The sequence below is a fragment of the Lampetra planeri genome, chromosome 7, assembly GCF_965212315.1.
Source record: "Lampetra planeri chromosome 7, kcLamPlan1.2.h2, whole genome shotgun sequence".
Classification (NCBI taxonomy): domain Eukaryota; kingdom Metazoa; phylum Chordata; class Hyperoartia; order Petromyzontiformes; family Petromyzontidae; genus Lampetra; species Lampetra planeri.
This window is the reverse complement of record NC_136113.1, coordinates 16,880,760-16,893,951: the sequence shown is the minus strand read 5'-3', so window position 1 is coordinate 16,893,951 and position 13,192 is coordinate 16,880,760. Positions and strand designations below refer to the sequence as shown.

The window sequence follows — 13,192 nt, the reverse complement described above, 5'->3', positions numbered from 1 at the left end:
GGTTGGGGGAGCAGGGGGTGGTGGTGTGGGATTCTGGGGGAGCAGGGGGGTGGTGGTGTGGGGGGTTGGGGGAGCAGGGGGTGGTGGTGTGGGATTCTGGGGGAGCAGGGGGGTGGTGGTGTGGGGGGTTGGGGGAGCAGGGGGTGGTGGTGTGGGATTCTGGGGGAGCAGGGGGGGTGGTGGTGTGGGGGGTTGGGGGAGCAGGGGGTGGTGGTGTGGGATTCTGGGGGAGCAGGGGGGTGGTGGTGTGGGGGGTTGGGGGAGCAGGGGGTGGTGGTGTGGGATTCTGGGGGAGCAGGGGGGTGGTGGTGTGGGGGGTTGGGGGAGCAGGGGGTGGTGGTGTGGGATTCTGGGGGAGCAGGGGGGTGGTGGTGTGGGGGGTTGGGGGAGCAGGGGGTGGTGGTGTGGGATTCTGGGGGAGCAGGGGGTGGTGGTGTGGGGGGTTGGGGGAGCAGGGGGTGGTGGTGTTGACCGTGCGGCCTCCAAGGCGGAGCCTCCGTCCATTGGGCCGGCACAGATTACAACAAAAGACGCCACCACCACCCCCACCACCACTACCACCACCCCCACCACCACTATCACCACCCCCACCACTACTACCCCCACCACCCCCACCACTACCACCCCCACCACCCCCAGCGGCAGCAGCTGGAGTTGTGGTCGCTCCGTCTCGGCCGGGCCCCGCTCAGCGTCTCTCTCTCCGCGTGACCTTTCCATCGCCGGCGTTGCCCCACGCCGATAACTTAGCACGCGCATTGCCCTCCACCCCGTGCCAGCTATTCATGGCAGGGGGGGGGTCCGTGTGTGTGCGTGTGAGTGATGTGTGTGTGTGTGCGTGAGTAGTGTGTGTGTGCGTGAGTAGTGTGTGTGATGTGTTCGTGCGTGTGTTATGTGTATGTCTGTCTGTCTGTGTGTGTGAGAGTGATGTGTGTGTGTGTGATGTGTGTGTGCGTGAGTGATGTGATGTGTGTGATGTGTATGTCTGTGTGTCATGTGATGTGTGTGCGTGATGTGTGTGATGTGTGAGTGATGTGATGTGTGTCTGTGTGTGATGTGTGTGTGTGTGCGTGAGTGATGTGATGTGTGTGTGTAATGTGTGTGATGTGCGAGTGCGTGAGTAGTGCGTGCGTGAGTGATGTGTATGTGCGTGCGTGAGTGATGTGTATGTATGTGTGTGAGTGATGTGATGTGATGTGTGTGATGTGTGTGTGTGCGAGTGCGTGAGTAGTGCGTGAGTGATGTGTATGTGTGTGATGTGTATGTGTGTGAGTGATGTGATGTGTGTGATGTGTGTGTGATGTGTGTGCGTGCGGGCGTGGAGTCTGCTCATGCCTGTTGGGTTGTGACGCGTGGTCTTTGTGGGCTTCCTTTGTGAGAGCAGCAGTCAGTCATTGGACATTATTGTTGGCCAGGCTGTTGGCCAACCCCTTCCAACTTGCGCACCCCCCCCCCCTCTCGATTTTGTTGTGGAAAACGAGAGTTGTGATTTGGTTGTTTTCCTTCACGAGCCGTGGGCACGCCATACGGGGGGGGCACTGTACTGTAGCCGCACGTGCGCGTCCCACGTCCTCCGCGTGTGCGCAGTGGCACGGCTTCGTCTGCGTTGACGCGGGCGAGAAATCCACACATCCCACTTCACTCGGCTGATCTGAACCAGGCGTTACAGCGATATCGCGTCCGCTGTGAAATATACATTGAAACTGTTCTAACTGGATACTCCCTTGAGATGGGAGATCTCGTTTGCACGCGTTACCAGCAAGCACCCAGCAATGGACAGCAGCGCTGGCCCCACGCGTTTGTGTAACGGCACATTCCCGCACGTCATAGACGACGGCCCATTGTGCGTGGTGAACATTACGAGCCGTGCACACACAGGGACGGACACTTGCGTGCCCAGGGTCTTGGCCATGTTGGCGGTAATGCATCCAATTGAGTCGAGTTACGTTGTATCGATACCCGCGCTAGATTGATGGGGGGCCGGGGTGAGCGTGCCGTGTGGGGAAGAAGGGCATCTTGAATTCACCGGAGGGGGAGGGAGGACAGGCGAGGAGTCGGGGTTGGAGTGGGGGGGGGCGTCTTCCGCTTCTTCTGCGCAGTTCACGGAGCCAGCCTGTCCCCCATTGTGCGTACAATCACTCGTCACATTGGGCCCTGTGATCAGCACTTGTGACGGGGATATAATGTGCACGTTGAAATAATAATACACAGCCCCCTTTGTCACCCACTGCTGCGTGAAGGCCTCTCGCTATGCCAACGGTGCCATTCATGGGGTTTGATCATAACTTAGTGGGCAGTACGGGACTACGGTATCACTCGTCACTGCTCTTCGCTGTGCTGCGGCTTGAGAGTCAAACGCGAGGCAGGGTTCAGTGCGCTAACCGCTGCCCCGCTGTTGCCGCGTCCCACCTCCTGTCCGCTTATATATTTGTGGGAAATGTGTTGGACAGCTGGGCAATTGAAAAGAAAGTTTCAACAAAGGATGGTGGTGGCTAAGCATCGTTGGAAGTGGTGGTCAGGCCAAGTTGGGGAACTAAACTGGATTTGCTTGTGCCAATATTTTTTTTAAAGTGTACTGCGTGCGGAGGGTGGGGTGGCTATTTTTCATAATCTTGCTTCTGTTTCTGGACTGGTAAACAGCTCACAACACGGTCTGCCCTTGACACTCTCAACTCGTAAATGCGGAGCTGTTTATGAATTGGGGATTTGTTGCAGTGTCTGGTAGGCGGTGGAGGGGGGAAGTGCTTGGCCTGTAGTTGCTTTACCAGTGCCTTACCAGTGGTTTCAACATTTTCAACCTTCTTGGTATGCTGAATAAAAAATGTTCTTGAAAGTTTGGTTTCATTAAGGGAGGAAAAGCTTCATATACCTGCTTTGTAGGACAAACGGTATGTTATTCATTCATTTCTCAGTCTTCTTGTCCTGGTGAGGGTCACTGCGGCAGTACATTTAAGATGTGCGGTCCAGACCTCCCTACCCTGGCGACAGACTCCAGCCCTTCCTGGGGAATTCCTCGGCGTTCCCAGGCCAGCCGAGCGACATCGTCCCGCCTGCGTGTCCTGGGCCGGCCCCAGGGTCTTCACTCCGTTATGTTATATTTGGCTTTATTCCTTAGGCCCTGCTGTGATTGAATTGTAGTTGACCGCTTACTAATCTCGCGATCAAAACAGATAAAATGTTGATCTTTGAAATGGCTGGTCAAACCCCAATCTGAGCATGGATGCCAATATTGGAATAATAAATTGATAAAGTTGTCCGTGTTTCTGGCACGTCTTTAAAGTTTCATGCAACAGATCTTTGTTACTCGCTTTTTAAAGAATGGCTCGTGAGATGCACGGAGAGCTCTAGGGGAGGAGGTATTTTGTCTTTTATCTTCTCTCAGATTTGAGTGATCTGCCCACTCCCATTTACTTGCTCCTTTTTCCCCTTGGTGAGCAAACAATCTGGCAGACTTTGCGATGATGCAAAGGTAGGCACTGCCTATCAAGCACAATATTCCACTCTTCCTATCAAGCCCAAGCATGCTGTGCTATTTTGCAGACTTCTAAAGCTGGCCAGGCCCCAATCTGAAAATTGTCTTTTCGATGATTGATGTCAAATTCCGCTACTGTCCAAAATTCTAAACAGTCTCTCTTTTCTGCATTCTGATGCTCTACCGACCAAATTACATCCCATTCTTTGAGGTTTCCCAGACACTTGATCACTTCTAAAGGGCTGCAGGAGCTCACAAATTGTTCCATTTGTTATATGTTTTGTTGTTGTTTTGGATTTTCCCTTTTTCTATTCACCTCTCTTTATCAGGGCAGCACACCGATGTTTGTGGTTTGTGCGTGGGGAAGCCTGGCGCTTGTTGTTTCCACTCTCAGTATTTCTTGGCCCTTTTTGCCTCGTGTCCTGTGGCAGAGACCGTTACGTTCTCAAGGACAATCAATGCTTACTTTTCTTTTCGGGCACTGAATGAGGCCAAGTCATTTCGTGCTTGACGCAAAGAAGTCAGGCACCAAGTGTGTGAATTATGATGATTGTCAAGTGTATGGGCGAAAAAAAACGTGATTTGTGATATGTGAATTGTGGTGTAGTTTTTATTTACTGCTTTGCAGTAACCTTGGGCTTGGAAGGCTACCCAGCATCTCTCCTCCCTGTGGGCTGCAACGGATGTACGGTGGATTTTGTTTGGGTTGCCGGGCCGGTGTGTTTCTTGCAAGCTCAATGCTGGCTCATCGTAGCTGGTCTGCATTGGTGTTACAAAAAACCACTGATTATCATGCCATCTAGCCTGCTCTTTTCTTGCCTTTTATTCATCAACACATTTAATTCTGTGGTCAATTCATCAAACGGTTGACAATCTAGATAGATTTTCTTAACTCCCTGGAAAATCCATTTGCAACGCTCAGAATGATAAAACCTGTCAAAAAATACTTGCTGCATATTTAATGCAACGTCAGAATGCAAATTAATTTTGTCCTCCTTACCCACGTGCTCAAATTAATCATCCTCTTTGTTTTTTCTTTTAATTTAAAATAATAAAAATCTGCCCCTGCAGGTGAGCACAGTTTTGGAAGCAATTTGACTTGACGTCACTGGGGCAGAGCTATTAAATGAAATCATGGGAGGACAAGTCAGGCCCTCCCTGAGAAGTCACACAACCTGAATGGCACCTCGAGGCTTAAGAACACAGGGCAGGATTTTAATCTGGAAATGTGTCTTCCTTCACCTCAGCAGGGCAGCTTTTGCATCGATCAGCAGGACGCGCAAGTCGAGTACCATGGCAGTCGAGTGCATGGCGCAACCACCCTGGGTGTTGCCGGTTTTTACAACCCAGCAGAACACTTAAATCGCGTAGGAAGCATATTAGCCTGGTGATGTTTGCCCTACCAATGATTAATCATCACGCTGTTCATGTAACAGGTAGAGAATATCTCTGATATAGGCGTGAGGATTTGGTGCTAAAATATGTTTGGTAAATGTTGGAAAGAGACCGTTTGAAAAGTATGTTCTGTGTACAATGTTGTTGTAGTGGAATGTACTGCTTCACCACCAATCTGATCATGTGATTTTAAACAGCCAATCTTGAGCCACTGCCGTACAACATGTGTCCAGTTTCCACTGGTTTGTATTTTTTGCTAACAAAAACCGCTGACTTGTTATTTTTGCTGCCAGGAAACAGCATTTTGGTGTCCAGAATACATTTACTGACCTTTTGCTGCCCAGTGAGCTGTGGCCTTTCCAAAGCACATTAATGACACCTGAGCGAGTGAGTGAGTTGGTGAGCGAGCGAGTGAGCGAGTGACTGGGCAAAATTAACACACTCGTGGCAGGCAAGTGGTGGAGTGTTGTGATTGTGATCCTATACTTTTGTACATCACTCAGTCAGCTACAATGGTGGGAAACCACTGCAATCTCAGGAATTAGACACAAACCCAGGTCTTCCAGTGGTGATGCGTTGTGCTGATGTTCCAGTGGTGATGCATGTGTGTGCGCTTGCTCGTCACGCATTCTTCCCGATGCCCAAATGCTTTGCTTCAGAATGCTTTATTATCCTGTTGCTCCTAAACAGCATTATTTTATTTCACACCACATTAGAAAACTGTCAGTGGTAATTGAGGTTATCACATTCCGTAAATGTTTTTGATTTTTTCCTCTCGCCTAAGAATAGTACAAATATTTATAGTTCAGTCTGCAGAGTGTTTTGCAGCTACAATGAGGCTGCTTAACGTCCGAGGGCCGTTGAACATTTTAAAGATGGGAGCAAGGCTCGTGCTCGCAGCATCCTGCGAGCCGTCGTTAAGCGCATCGTGAATGAGCCGGGCGTAACGCGTAGCAGCTGTGCGAACCATCAGTGGGGGCGACACAGGAGGCCGAGCGAGAGGGTGCTGTGGACAGAGAAACCCAATCATTGGTGGTGGTGGTGGGGAGGGGGGTGAAACGAAAACACGAAGCAAAGTTGCCTCCCCCCCCCTTTCTGTAGCGGTGGATAACGAGGCGAGGTTGGAAGTTGTCTGCTTCGGGGATGCCGCTGCGTGTCACTCCGCACCAGACATTTTGGCGTAGCAGTTGGTGGGGTGGCGATTCCGCCGAAAAGTCTCCCTCTGCATTTCACAAACACGGATGAGCAAACAAGAAAGAGGTGGGGGGGGGGGCCCTCTGCGCTCAGACTGAAGGGCCTCTGTTGTGCTGCTGAAAAAACGGGACCCACTGTAGCGACAAGTTGGGCCGTGAAAAATATGTGAAGGCATTACTCGTGTTATTTTATAAGTTAATTATGTGTAGGCTTTTGTGCCCTGCGGTGTATGTTGTTTCTCCCAACACTGCTGAAAACACAGAGAGGGTGTTTTTGTCAGATTTATTGGGTGTTGAATAATATTTTATATTGAGATTCCGTGTTCTTAGTTTTAATGTTTACTGAGCAGGGCTCATACATTTTCAAGGCTGCTTCCAATGGAAATTATGTTTTTCTTAAGGGAATGTCGGTTCTGCCGCAGCGCCCGTCGAAAATATACATTTGCAATACATCTCATTATAAGACGATAGCATAATGCGGTCACCAAAGCACGGTTGGTGCACATTTAATTTGACTGCTTTACGTCTTTGTTTTAACATCTCCCCGTCGGTTTAGAAGCTCATTCAGTAGCAGTCATGAATAAGACGCACAATTTAGTAGAATAGCACAAATGGCGTGACAGTTCCGCAGATGCTGCTGATTGGCAGCACTCTAAAATGTTGTAAAGAGCGTGCAGGCTCGGATTAAACCTCGTCTGGTGTTACACTGCATTACCATTAATTTTACGTCTGTTGCGTAACCCTGGACCACCTTTTAATGATTCCTCATGACACGCGGCGTAATGGCTTGGGAACATGACCGTGTTACATTTCCGTGGTGGGAGCTCCAGTGGTTGACTTCTGTTTCCGGTTAATGCTAATACATTTTTATAATTTCTCGCTTGTCACATTAAGATTTCTGGGCAGGTACTCACACCCCCCCCCCCTCCTCTCCGTGAAAAATAAAGAGCAACATTCATTAAAAATTATTGTCGGAACATGTAAATTGAACGCAAAGTGTCTTGCGAGAATGCTTGGGAGATGTCGATTAAATACGCGTTTCACTAAATCTTAAGATAGAAGGATGTAAATAGATCGTGACGCGTCACTTCAAACAAAGAGAACCCTAGTCCCCATCATTTAACAGACCACATTTTTATAAACAAACCAAGGCATAGTAGATGGTGACGGACGGACTGGGCTTTAACCGGTGATGCAATCACGTGCGCTGTTAAGCGCCCTAACCCCCCTTAACATCAAAACACTTACTGTACGTTGAAGTGTTTAAAGTAATCGCTGCTGTCTCGTGTTCGGCTCGTACAGTGTCTGTCCTCTTTCAAGTGATGGAGAACGCAGCGGGGGCAGGAGGCGGAGTGCCCAGGAGTTCCACCCCCCCCCCCCAAAGCCGATGGCACTTGTGTAAATTGCGCGACCCACGGCTCTCGAAGCACTAACGGGGCTGTTGTGCCGAGTGGGGGCTCCCATTTTGTCCTTGCGCACGTAATCGTGGCTCCTCGCTGTGGCTGTGGAGCAAAAGTGGTCCTTTTTCGAAATGCAGTTCAACAATGAAGCTCGTGGCAATCCTTGAATAGCCGAGGGTCCATTGTATTGAGTAACCAAGGGGGCACATACGGACTTTGAATAGATGGGGGGGAGCATAATACAGGGTCCTTCAAACATTTTTTTATACTTCTGAAAATTTGCAATAATAGTACGAGAAATGTGCCTCCAGGCTCTGGAGACCACCTGGAGATGATTCCAGACGTGTTGACGATGATGGCGAACAAGTGGAGAGACTAAATTTTGACTTTTTGAAGCTACTAACATACATTTTTTTTAAAATCATGTTACAGTGTATTATTCGTTCCATTAAAAACGAAAATAAGTGTGAAATTTTTTTGAAGCACCCTGGATTTGTCTAATTGCTCCCATGTTCCAAGGACCTCGTGTCAAATACAGCAACCGCATCATACAACTGCAATTGTAAGCGTCACCATATTATTACATATAAAGGGGAGATGGCCAAATGGTTTTGTGGGTAAGAAAGAATACAACACAATTCACTCCAATCTCGTGGCATGCAGTCGGTGTGACCCCAGGTTTATTTTTTAAGCTCCTTAATGTACTCGTGCGGGAATGAATGTGCTGCTGTTACGGAGGACTGCATTGTATATGGTAACTTCTCGTGTCTTCTTTGTATTAGAGTACAATAACACACACCTACACACGCACACTGTATGTGTTTCGTGCGTTGCCTTTTCTGTGTAAAAAAAAAGAACGGGCAACCAATTGCAGCTGCTGCTGCAGGCTTAAGGTGATATGCTGAAAACTGTTTTTTTATCCCTCCACGAGATATGTGGTGGATGCATTATGTTCGCGGTGTTACCGTTTGCTTCTGTGTCCGCCCGTGTGTCCCCCCCCCCCCCCCGTGTCGCGGAAAAAATTGTACCATAAAAAGTGGAACGCAAAGCCCCCAACGGCTCAACGGCTGCCGGGACTCAAAAGTGCAGCAGCAACAACAACAAAAATACCCACATCGGGGAAAAGAGCCACGGATATAAGGCGTGCAAGTACAAAACACAATCGTACAATTTCTGGCAGCAGCAGCATGGTGGTTTTATGATGAGCGACGTGTCCAAACAGTCTCGGGAAAGGTCCGCCAGTTGTCCATGCGTGAGGACTTGTTGTTCTTGGTCTCTTCCAAGTCGAGTGTCGTTTCCCCTGACATCAGTTCTAACAAGCTTCTCACGAGTTCTCTGTTCTTCTGCCTTCACCGTGTTTGGCCGCTTCCCTGTGGCTTTGTGGCTTAACACGACCGCGGGCGGATTGTTCTTTTTGACATTCTGGAGACACGACAAAGCCAACAGGAGTCGTCGTTTTGAACTATTACGCTAAAAGGTCTCTGCTGCGACCTTTTCATAGCGCCCGTTGTTTGATGCACGACCCTGCCATTCAGTTTTAAGAAACCCATAACCATCGAGCCCCTGAGAAAGACGTCTTGGTTTTGTGCTTTATTCTTACCCATCGTGTGGGCCTCCTGCACCACGTTCTGCTATTGACCTAGCCACCAGATTAAATATTCTTATCTCAGACTGAATACTGATTTCTTGTCCTGCCATTTATTGGCTTGTTCATTAAATGCTGCTGATGATTTTTCCTATACGGGCATTAGGCTCGGGCGCTACCTGTGCCTCCGTTTCATTGCTGCTCTCTAAGTGAAAATCAGCTGCTCCCACCGCCGCGTTCGCTTGGAGAATGTGTTTGACTCGACAGGCCCATTGACCAACCATTGTAACCTTGCTTTTTTTTACTCGTGGTTTTGTAAACGCCCAAGTTTGGCCAGTGCCATGTATATAACTTCTGGCTCTGTTGGTGATAGCAGGGTCATTTTTAGAATAATTTATCCGCACAGAATTGGCGATGCTCGTCCAAGTCTGCTTGCACAGTAAACCAATTTGGGCACTTCTTCACCAGCAATCGATGGCCATTGCCAACCGCATACAGTGCACAGGTTGGTCTGCCTGTGTACGCTGGGCGAGCTGGTTGTGCAACTATTAGGATTGAGTCTTGAGTTAAATCAGTATTTATCTGCTGGGTCAGCAGTGATGGTGGTGATTATTATCATTCGTGCCGTAGCTGCTGGTAGCAATACCGATCGTATGTGGCAATGTGCGTGATGATATGGGCGATGTTCAAAGCTTTTTTGTCGCTCCAGGATATTAAAATAGTGTGCACCATCGCACACTATTTTAATAAGATATTGCCGAGCATCAGCGTGCTTATTTTTACGGTGATTTTATTAAAGATGGGATGCCAGAAAAGGTCTGAACATTATATTTTGTATGATACTTTTGTTATAATTGTTTTGTGAAACCTTTTGACCGCCTATCCTTAATTATGGCAATATTGACTGCTATGGTTTTCCCCCCCTTCATCATAGTGGGGGTCAGGGGTTTGGGAGATTAAATAAAAGACAGTCCATCCTCATAAATAGCTAGGTTGGAAAAACACACTGGGTTAAAAGGTCAGTCACTTCTTTTTTGGCAGAGGAAACCTAATTAAATGTCGTTGTTGTTGACAATTGATGCTGTCGTGGGCAGCGTTTATACGTTAGACTGTCATATCGACAAGGATCCATTTGAAATTAAACGTGGGCTTCTTAAAACGTGATCTTTTTTATATTTATTTTTGGGGAAGAACTAAATATTATGGGCATGATAAGACAGAAATAGTTTATGGGCTTTTCTGCAGAATAGGAAACCGTTGATAACGCGTGCCGACCCCTGGTTATGAGCCGCGTGCGTGTGGCCAGCTGTGATGGGCCCGGCAGACGGCCTTCACTTCCTGCAGCAGGAAGCACCGCGACGATGACGGGCAGGCGGCGTTCCGGCGTTGGTTGACGCAGCAACCGTACCGCGTGCCAGCAGCACCAGACATGGGGGGGGCGGGGGGGGGGTGGAACTTCCGAGTGAGATTTCCAAATAGAGTAAGTTTCAAAGTTGGCAGCGAGGAAGGTGTCCAGCCCACCGGCACTTTACTACGGCACCCAAACTTTGTCTTCAAAGGTTTGAGCAGGACGGCTCGTCGTGTAAATTGCATTTAATCTTGGCCGTCTGCATTTCTCAGCCAGAGGCTAAAGCAGTGTTCATCGTGTGCTGGGGCTTCCCCACCCCCCTCCTTCATTTCCTTAACATTTGTAAGAAAAATTTTATTTGAAGCTTTCGTGACTGCAGCAATCCATGATCTGCTGCCTCAGCAGCAGATCATGCTTTCCCACCTGATGACGGATGCTTGTGTTGCGCCCGAAACGTCGTGATTTATTTCATCTTATACCTACGTGACTTTACCGAAAGAACCAAAGAGTATTTGTAAGAAATACCGGCATTTATATCTTGGGTGTTTCTGCTCCCCTCCCACGGAACTTAATGTCTCCAAGGAGGCACGGTTTCACCACCTTATCTCAACTCGACGGGACCTCGTCGAGTGGGGGTGATATCTCGACTCTACAGGACCTCGTCCGCCACGGCCTAATCCCAGCTGCTGCTGCTGAGACCCTTATCCGCGTTGCTTCATCCCGACTCGACTGCTGAAACTCTCTCCTCTATGCTTCGGCCTCTTCAGTCTCTCATCTCCAAACTCCAGAGGATCAAAATGATCACTGCCAGACTTCTCACCTGCACCCCAATACTCCAGTGACCTCACTGGCTCCCATTCCAACTTCAAGATCACCTTGGTGGCTGTGTTAAGTTGTACCACGTGGCGACCTTACCCACGAAAACCAATGTGAGCTGATGCAGCGACACAATGGAAAGAGAAACTTAGGCTTTTTGGCTGCATGGTGTAGGACAAGAGCCTGCCTTAATTTATTTTAATTTGCTTTTAAGTGCCGTAGCGATGCATTATCTGTGCATTTCCAGAACACTGGTGAATAATAATTTCCTAGCCAAGGGAAGTAGAAATTGAGCACGAACGTAACATTATTTCTTTCTTTCTCTGAAGTAGACAATGGACTTAGAAGATGAAAACATGAGGTTTTTATCCTTTATATATTTTTACGTAGATTACAGGTGCCGTGAAATCGATAAACCAGGCAGTCATTATTGTACAGTATGGCCATTTGCAGTGAGGACAGTATTGAGTTAAAACAAGCATGGTTTTTCTGCACACGTGTGTACTCTGCAGTTCATGCAAAATTAGTCGGTTGTCTTTTTTTAACCAGGAGATTAAATAAACCCATTGAGACATTGCCTCATTTGCAAGGGCAACATGGGTTTCATCAACTAATTTTAAACACAATATTTCAAGTACATAAAAAAATGTAACGCCCAATGAATATTCTTAACAAACTCGAACATGACGTACGATATTCTCTAAATTAATATATAATGTTCTTCTATACAGCTGACTGTTTCTTGTGTCCGCTGTGCCTTACAATCCTCTGTGGAAACGTCTGTACCCTATTCTTTGGTAAAAGAAAGAAAGCTCAGCAGTGTCCTTTTCTCACCACGTCCCCCTGGTTTTTTGCTTTTTTTCCTGTGCTCTTCCTCCGTAGGACAGTCTCGGAGGTCCGAGAGGAACCGGTTTTGGTTGAGCCGAACGTGGCGAAGAAAGCCAACAGCATCGCCAAGCCGCCGCACCTCGTCTACTCACCGGCCAGCCCCGACGCGTCCCCTCCGCCGTCCAGCAAGGACCCCGTCAAGTATGGCGAGCTCATCGTGCTGGGGTAAGGGCAACCGCGACGGCTCGGTTGGGGGGGGGGGCCGGGCAGGCGGTGTTGAGAACACGCCCGCGGCTGCGTGGTACACTCCGTGCCCAATGCCTGCTCGCGGCTTGTCTCCCCTGCAAGAGGACCCCTGTTGTACCAGCACTTGTGTTTGGGTTGCTTTCCTTCTACGTAATTCGCCTCTTCTTGATGGTAGTCGCTGATGTCTTTGTTGCTGGCCTATCGACTGCATCATCAAGCCTGATAATCGTTGATGGCAATAAAAATGTGAATTGCTGCTTGGGCCTTGGGCAAAGATTTCAAAGTAGGCATGGAGCCAAGTTGTTTTATCCCTGCTTTGGCAAACATGGCTTTTGTGTTTTGGGAAGAAAGAAAAAGAACAAAAAAATATTATAGTTGCACATCAACAAGATTTTTTTTTTCCTGGGGGCTGGGCTTTCTGTCAACGTCACAAGACTCCGATGATGTAGAGGTTGAGGGTTGTGGTTTGATTTCTGAACTTTTGCTGTCTCTTGGAGGCATTCATTTCGAGCACGCCTTGATTAGCCGACGTGGAGCAGCAGTGCGGTGGTCGGCACAGGGCGCTATGATCGCATCGATGTGTCGTTCGATTCCCAGCCACGGCTCACGTGAGTGCTATCTCAGCAGCCAGCCCTTCACCACCTTACGCTGATCCGCTCAGTCCAACAATCCAACAACCATCATGGCATCGTGGGGAAGGCCTTCATCCAGCAGCGGACTGATAAAGGACTGCATACTTATACACCTTGACTAGTCACCCAGTTTGTACCCACAAATCTATTAGGTGAATTCGTTTTTTTTCGTATCTTGAAGAAATACATCAATATTATTTTTTGTATTAAATATGTACAGAATGTCACAGTATAACATCCTACTTACAATGTTGTTAAATGAAGTCGGGCAAATATGACG

General features: G+C 48.4%; 1 protein-coding gene across 5 annotated transcripts in view; it reads left to right on the top strand.

The window, feature by feature from the left end:
* The window catches only part of LOC144720101 (E3 ubiquitin-protein ligase pellino homolog 2-like), a 69,720-nt gene that overhangs the window by 19,059 nt on the left and 37,469 nt on the right, over positions 1-13,192 (top strand). For 4 of the 5 annotated variants that reach the window (XM_078596584.1, XM_078596586.1, XM_078596585.1 and 1 more), the window contains one exon: positions 12,089-12,259. In XM_078596584.1, the coding sequence (XP_078452710.1) occupies positions 12,089-12,259 (171 nt within the window). The remainder of the gene's footprint in view (positions 1-12,088; positions 12,260-13,192) is intronic. The other variant, XM_078596588.1, reaches the window with a different exon arrangement.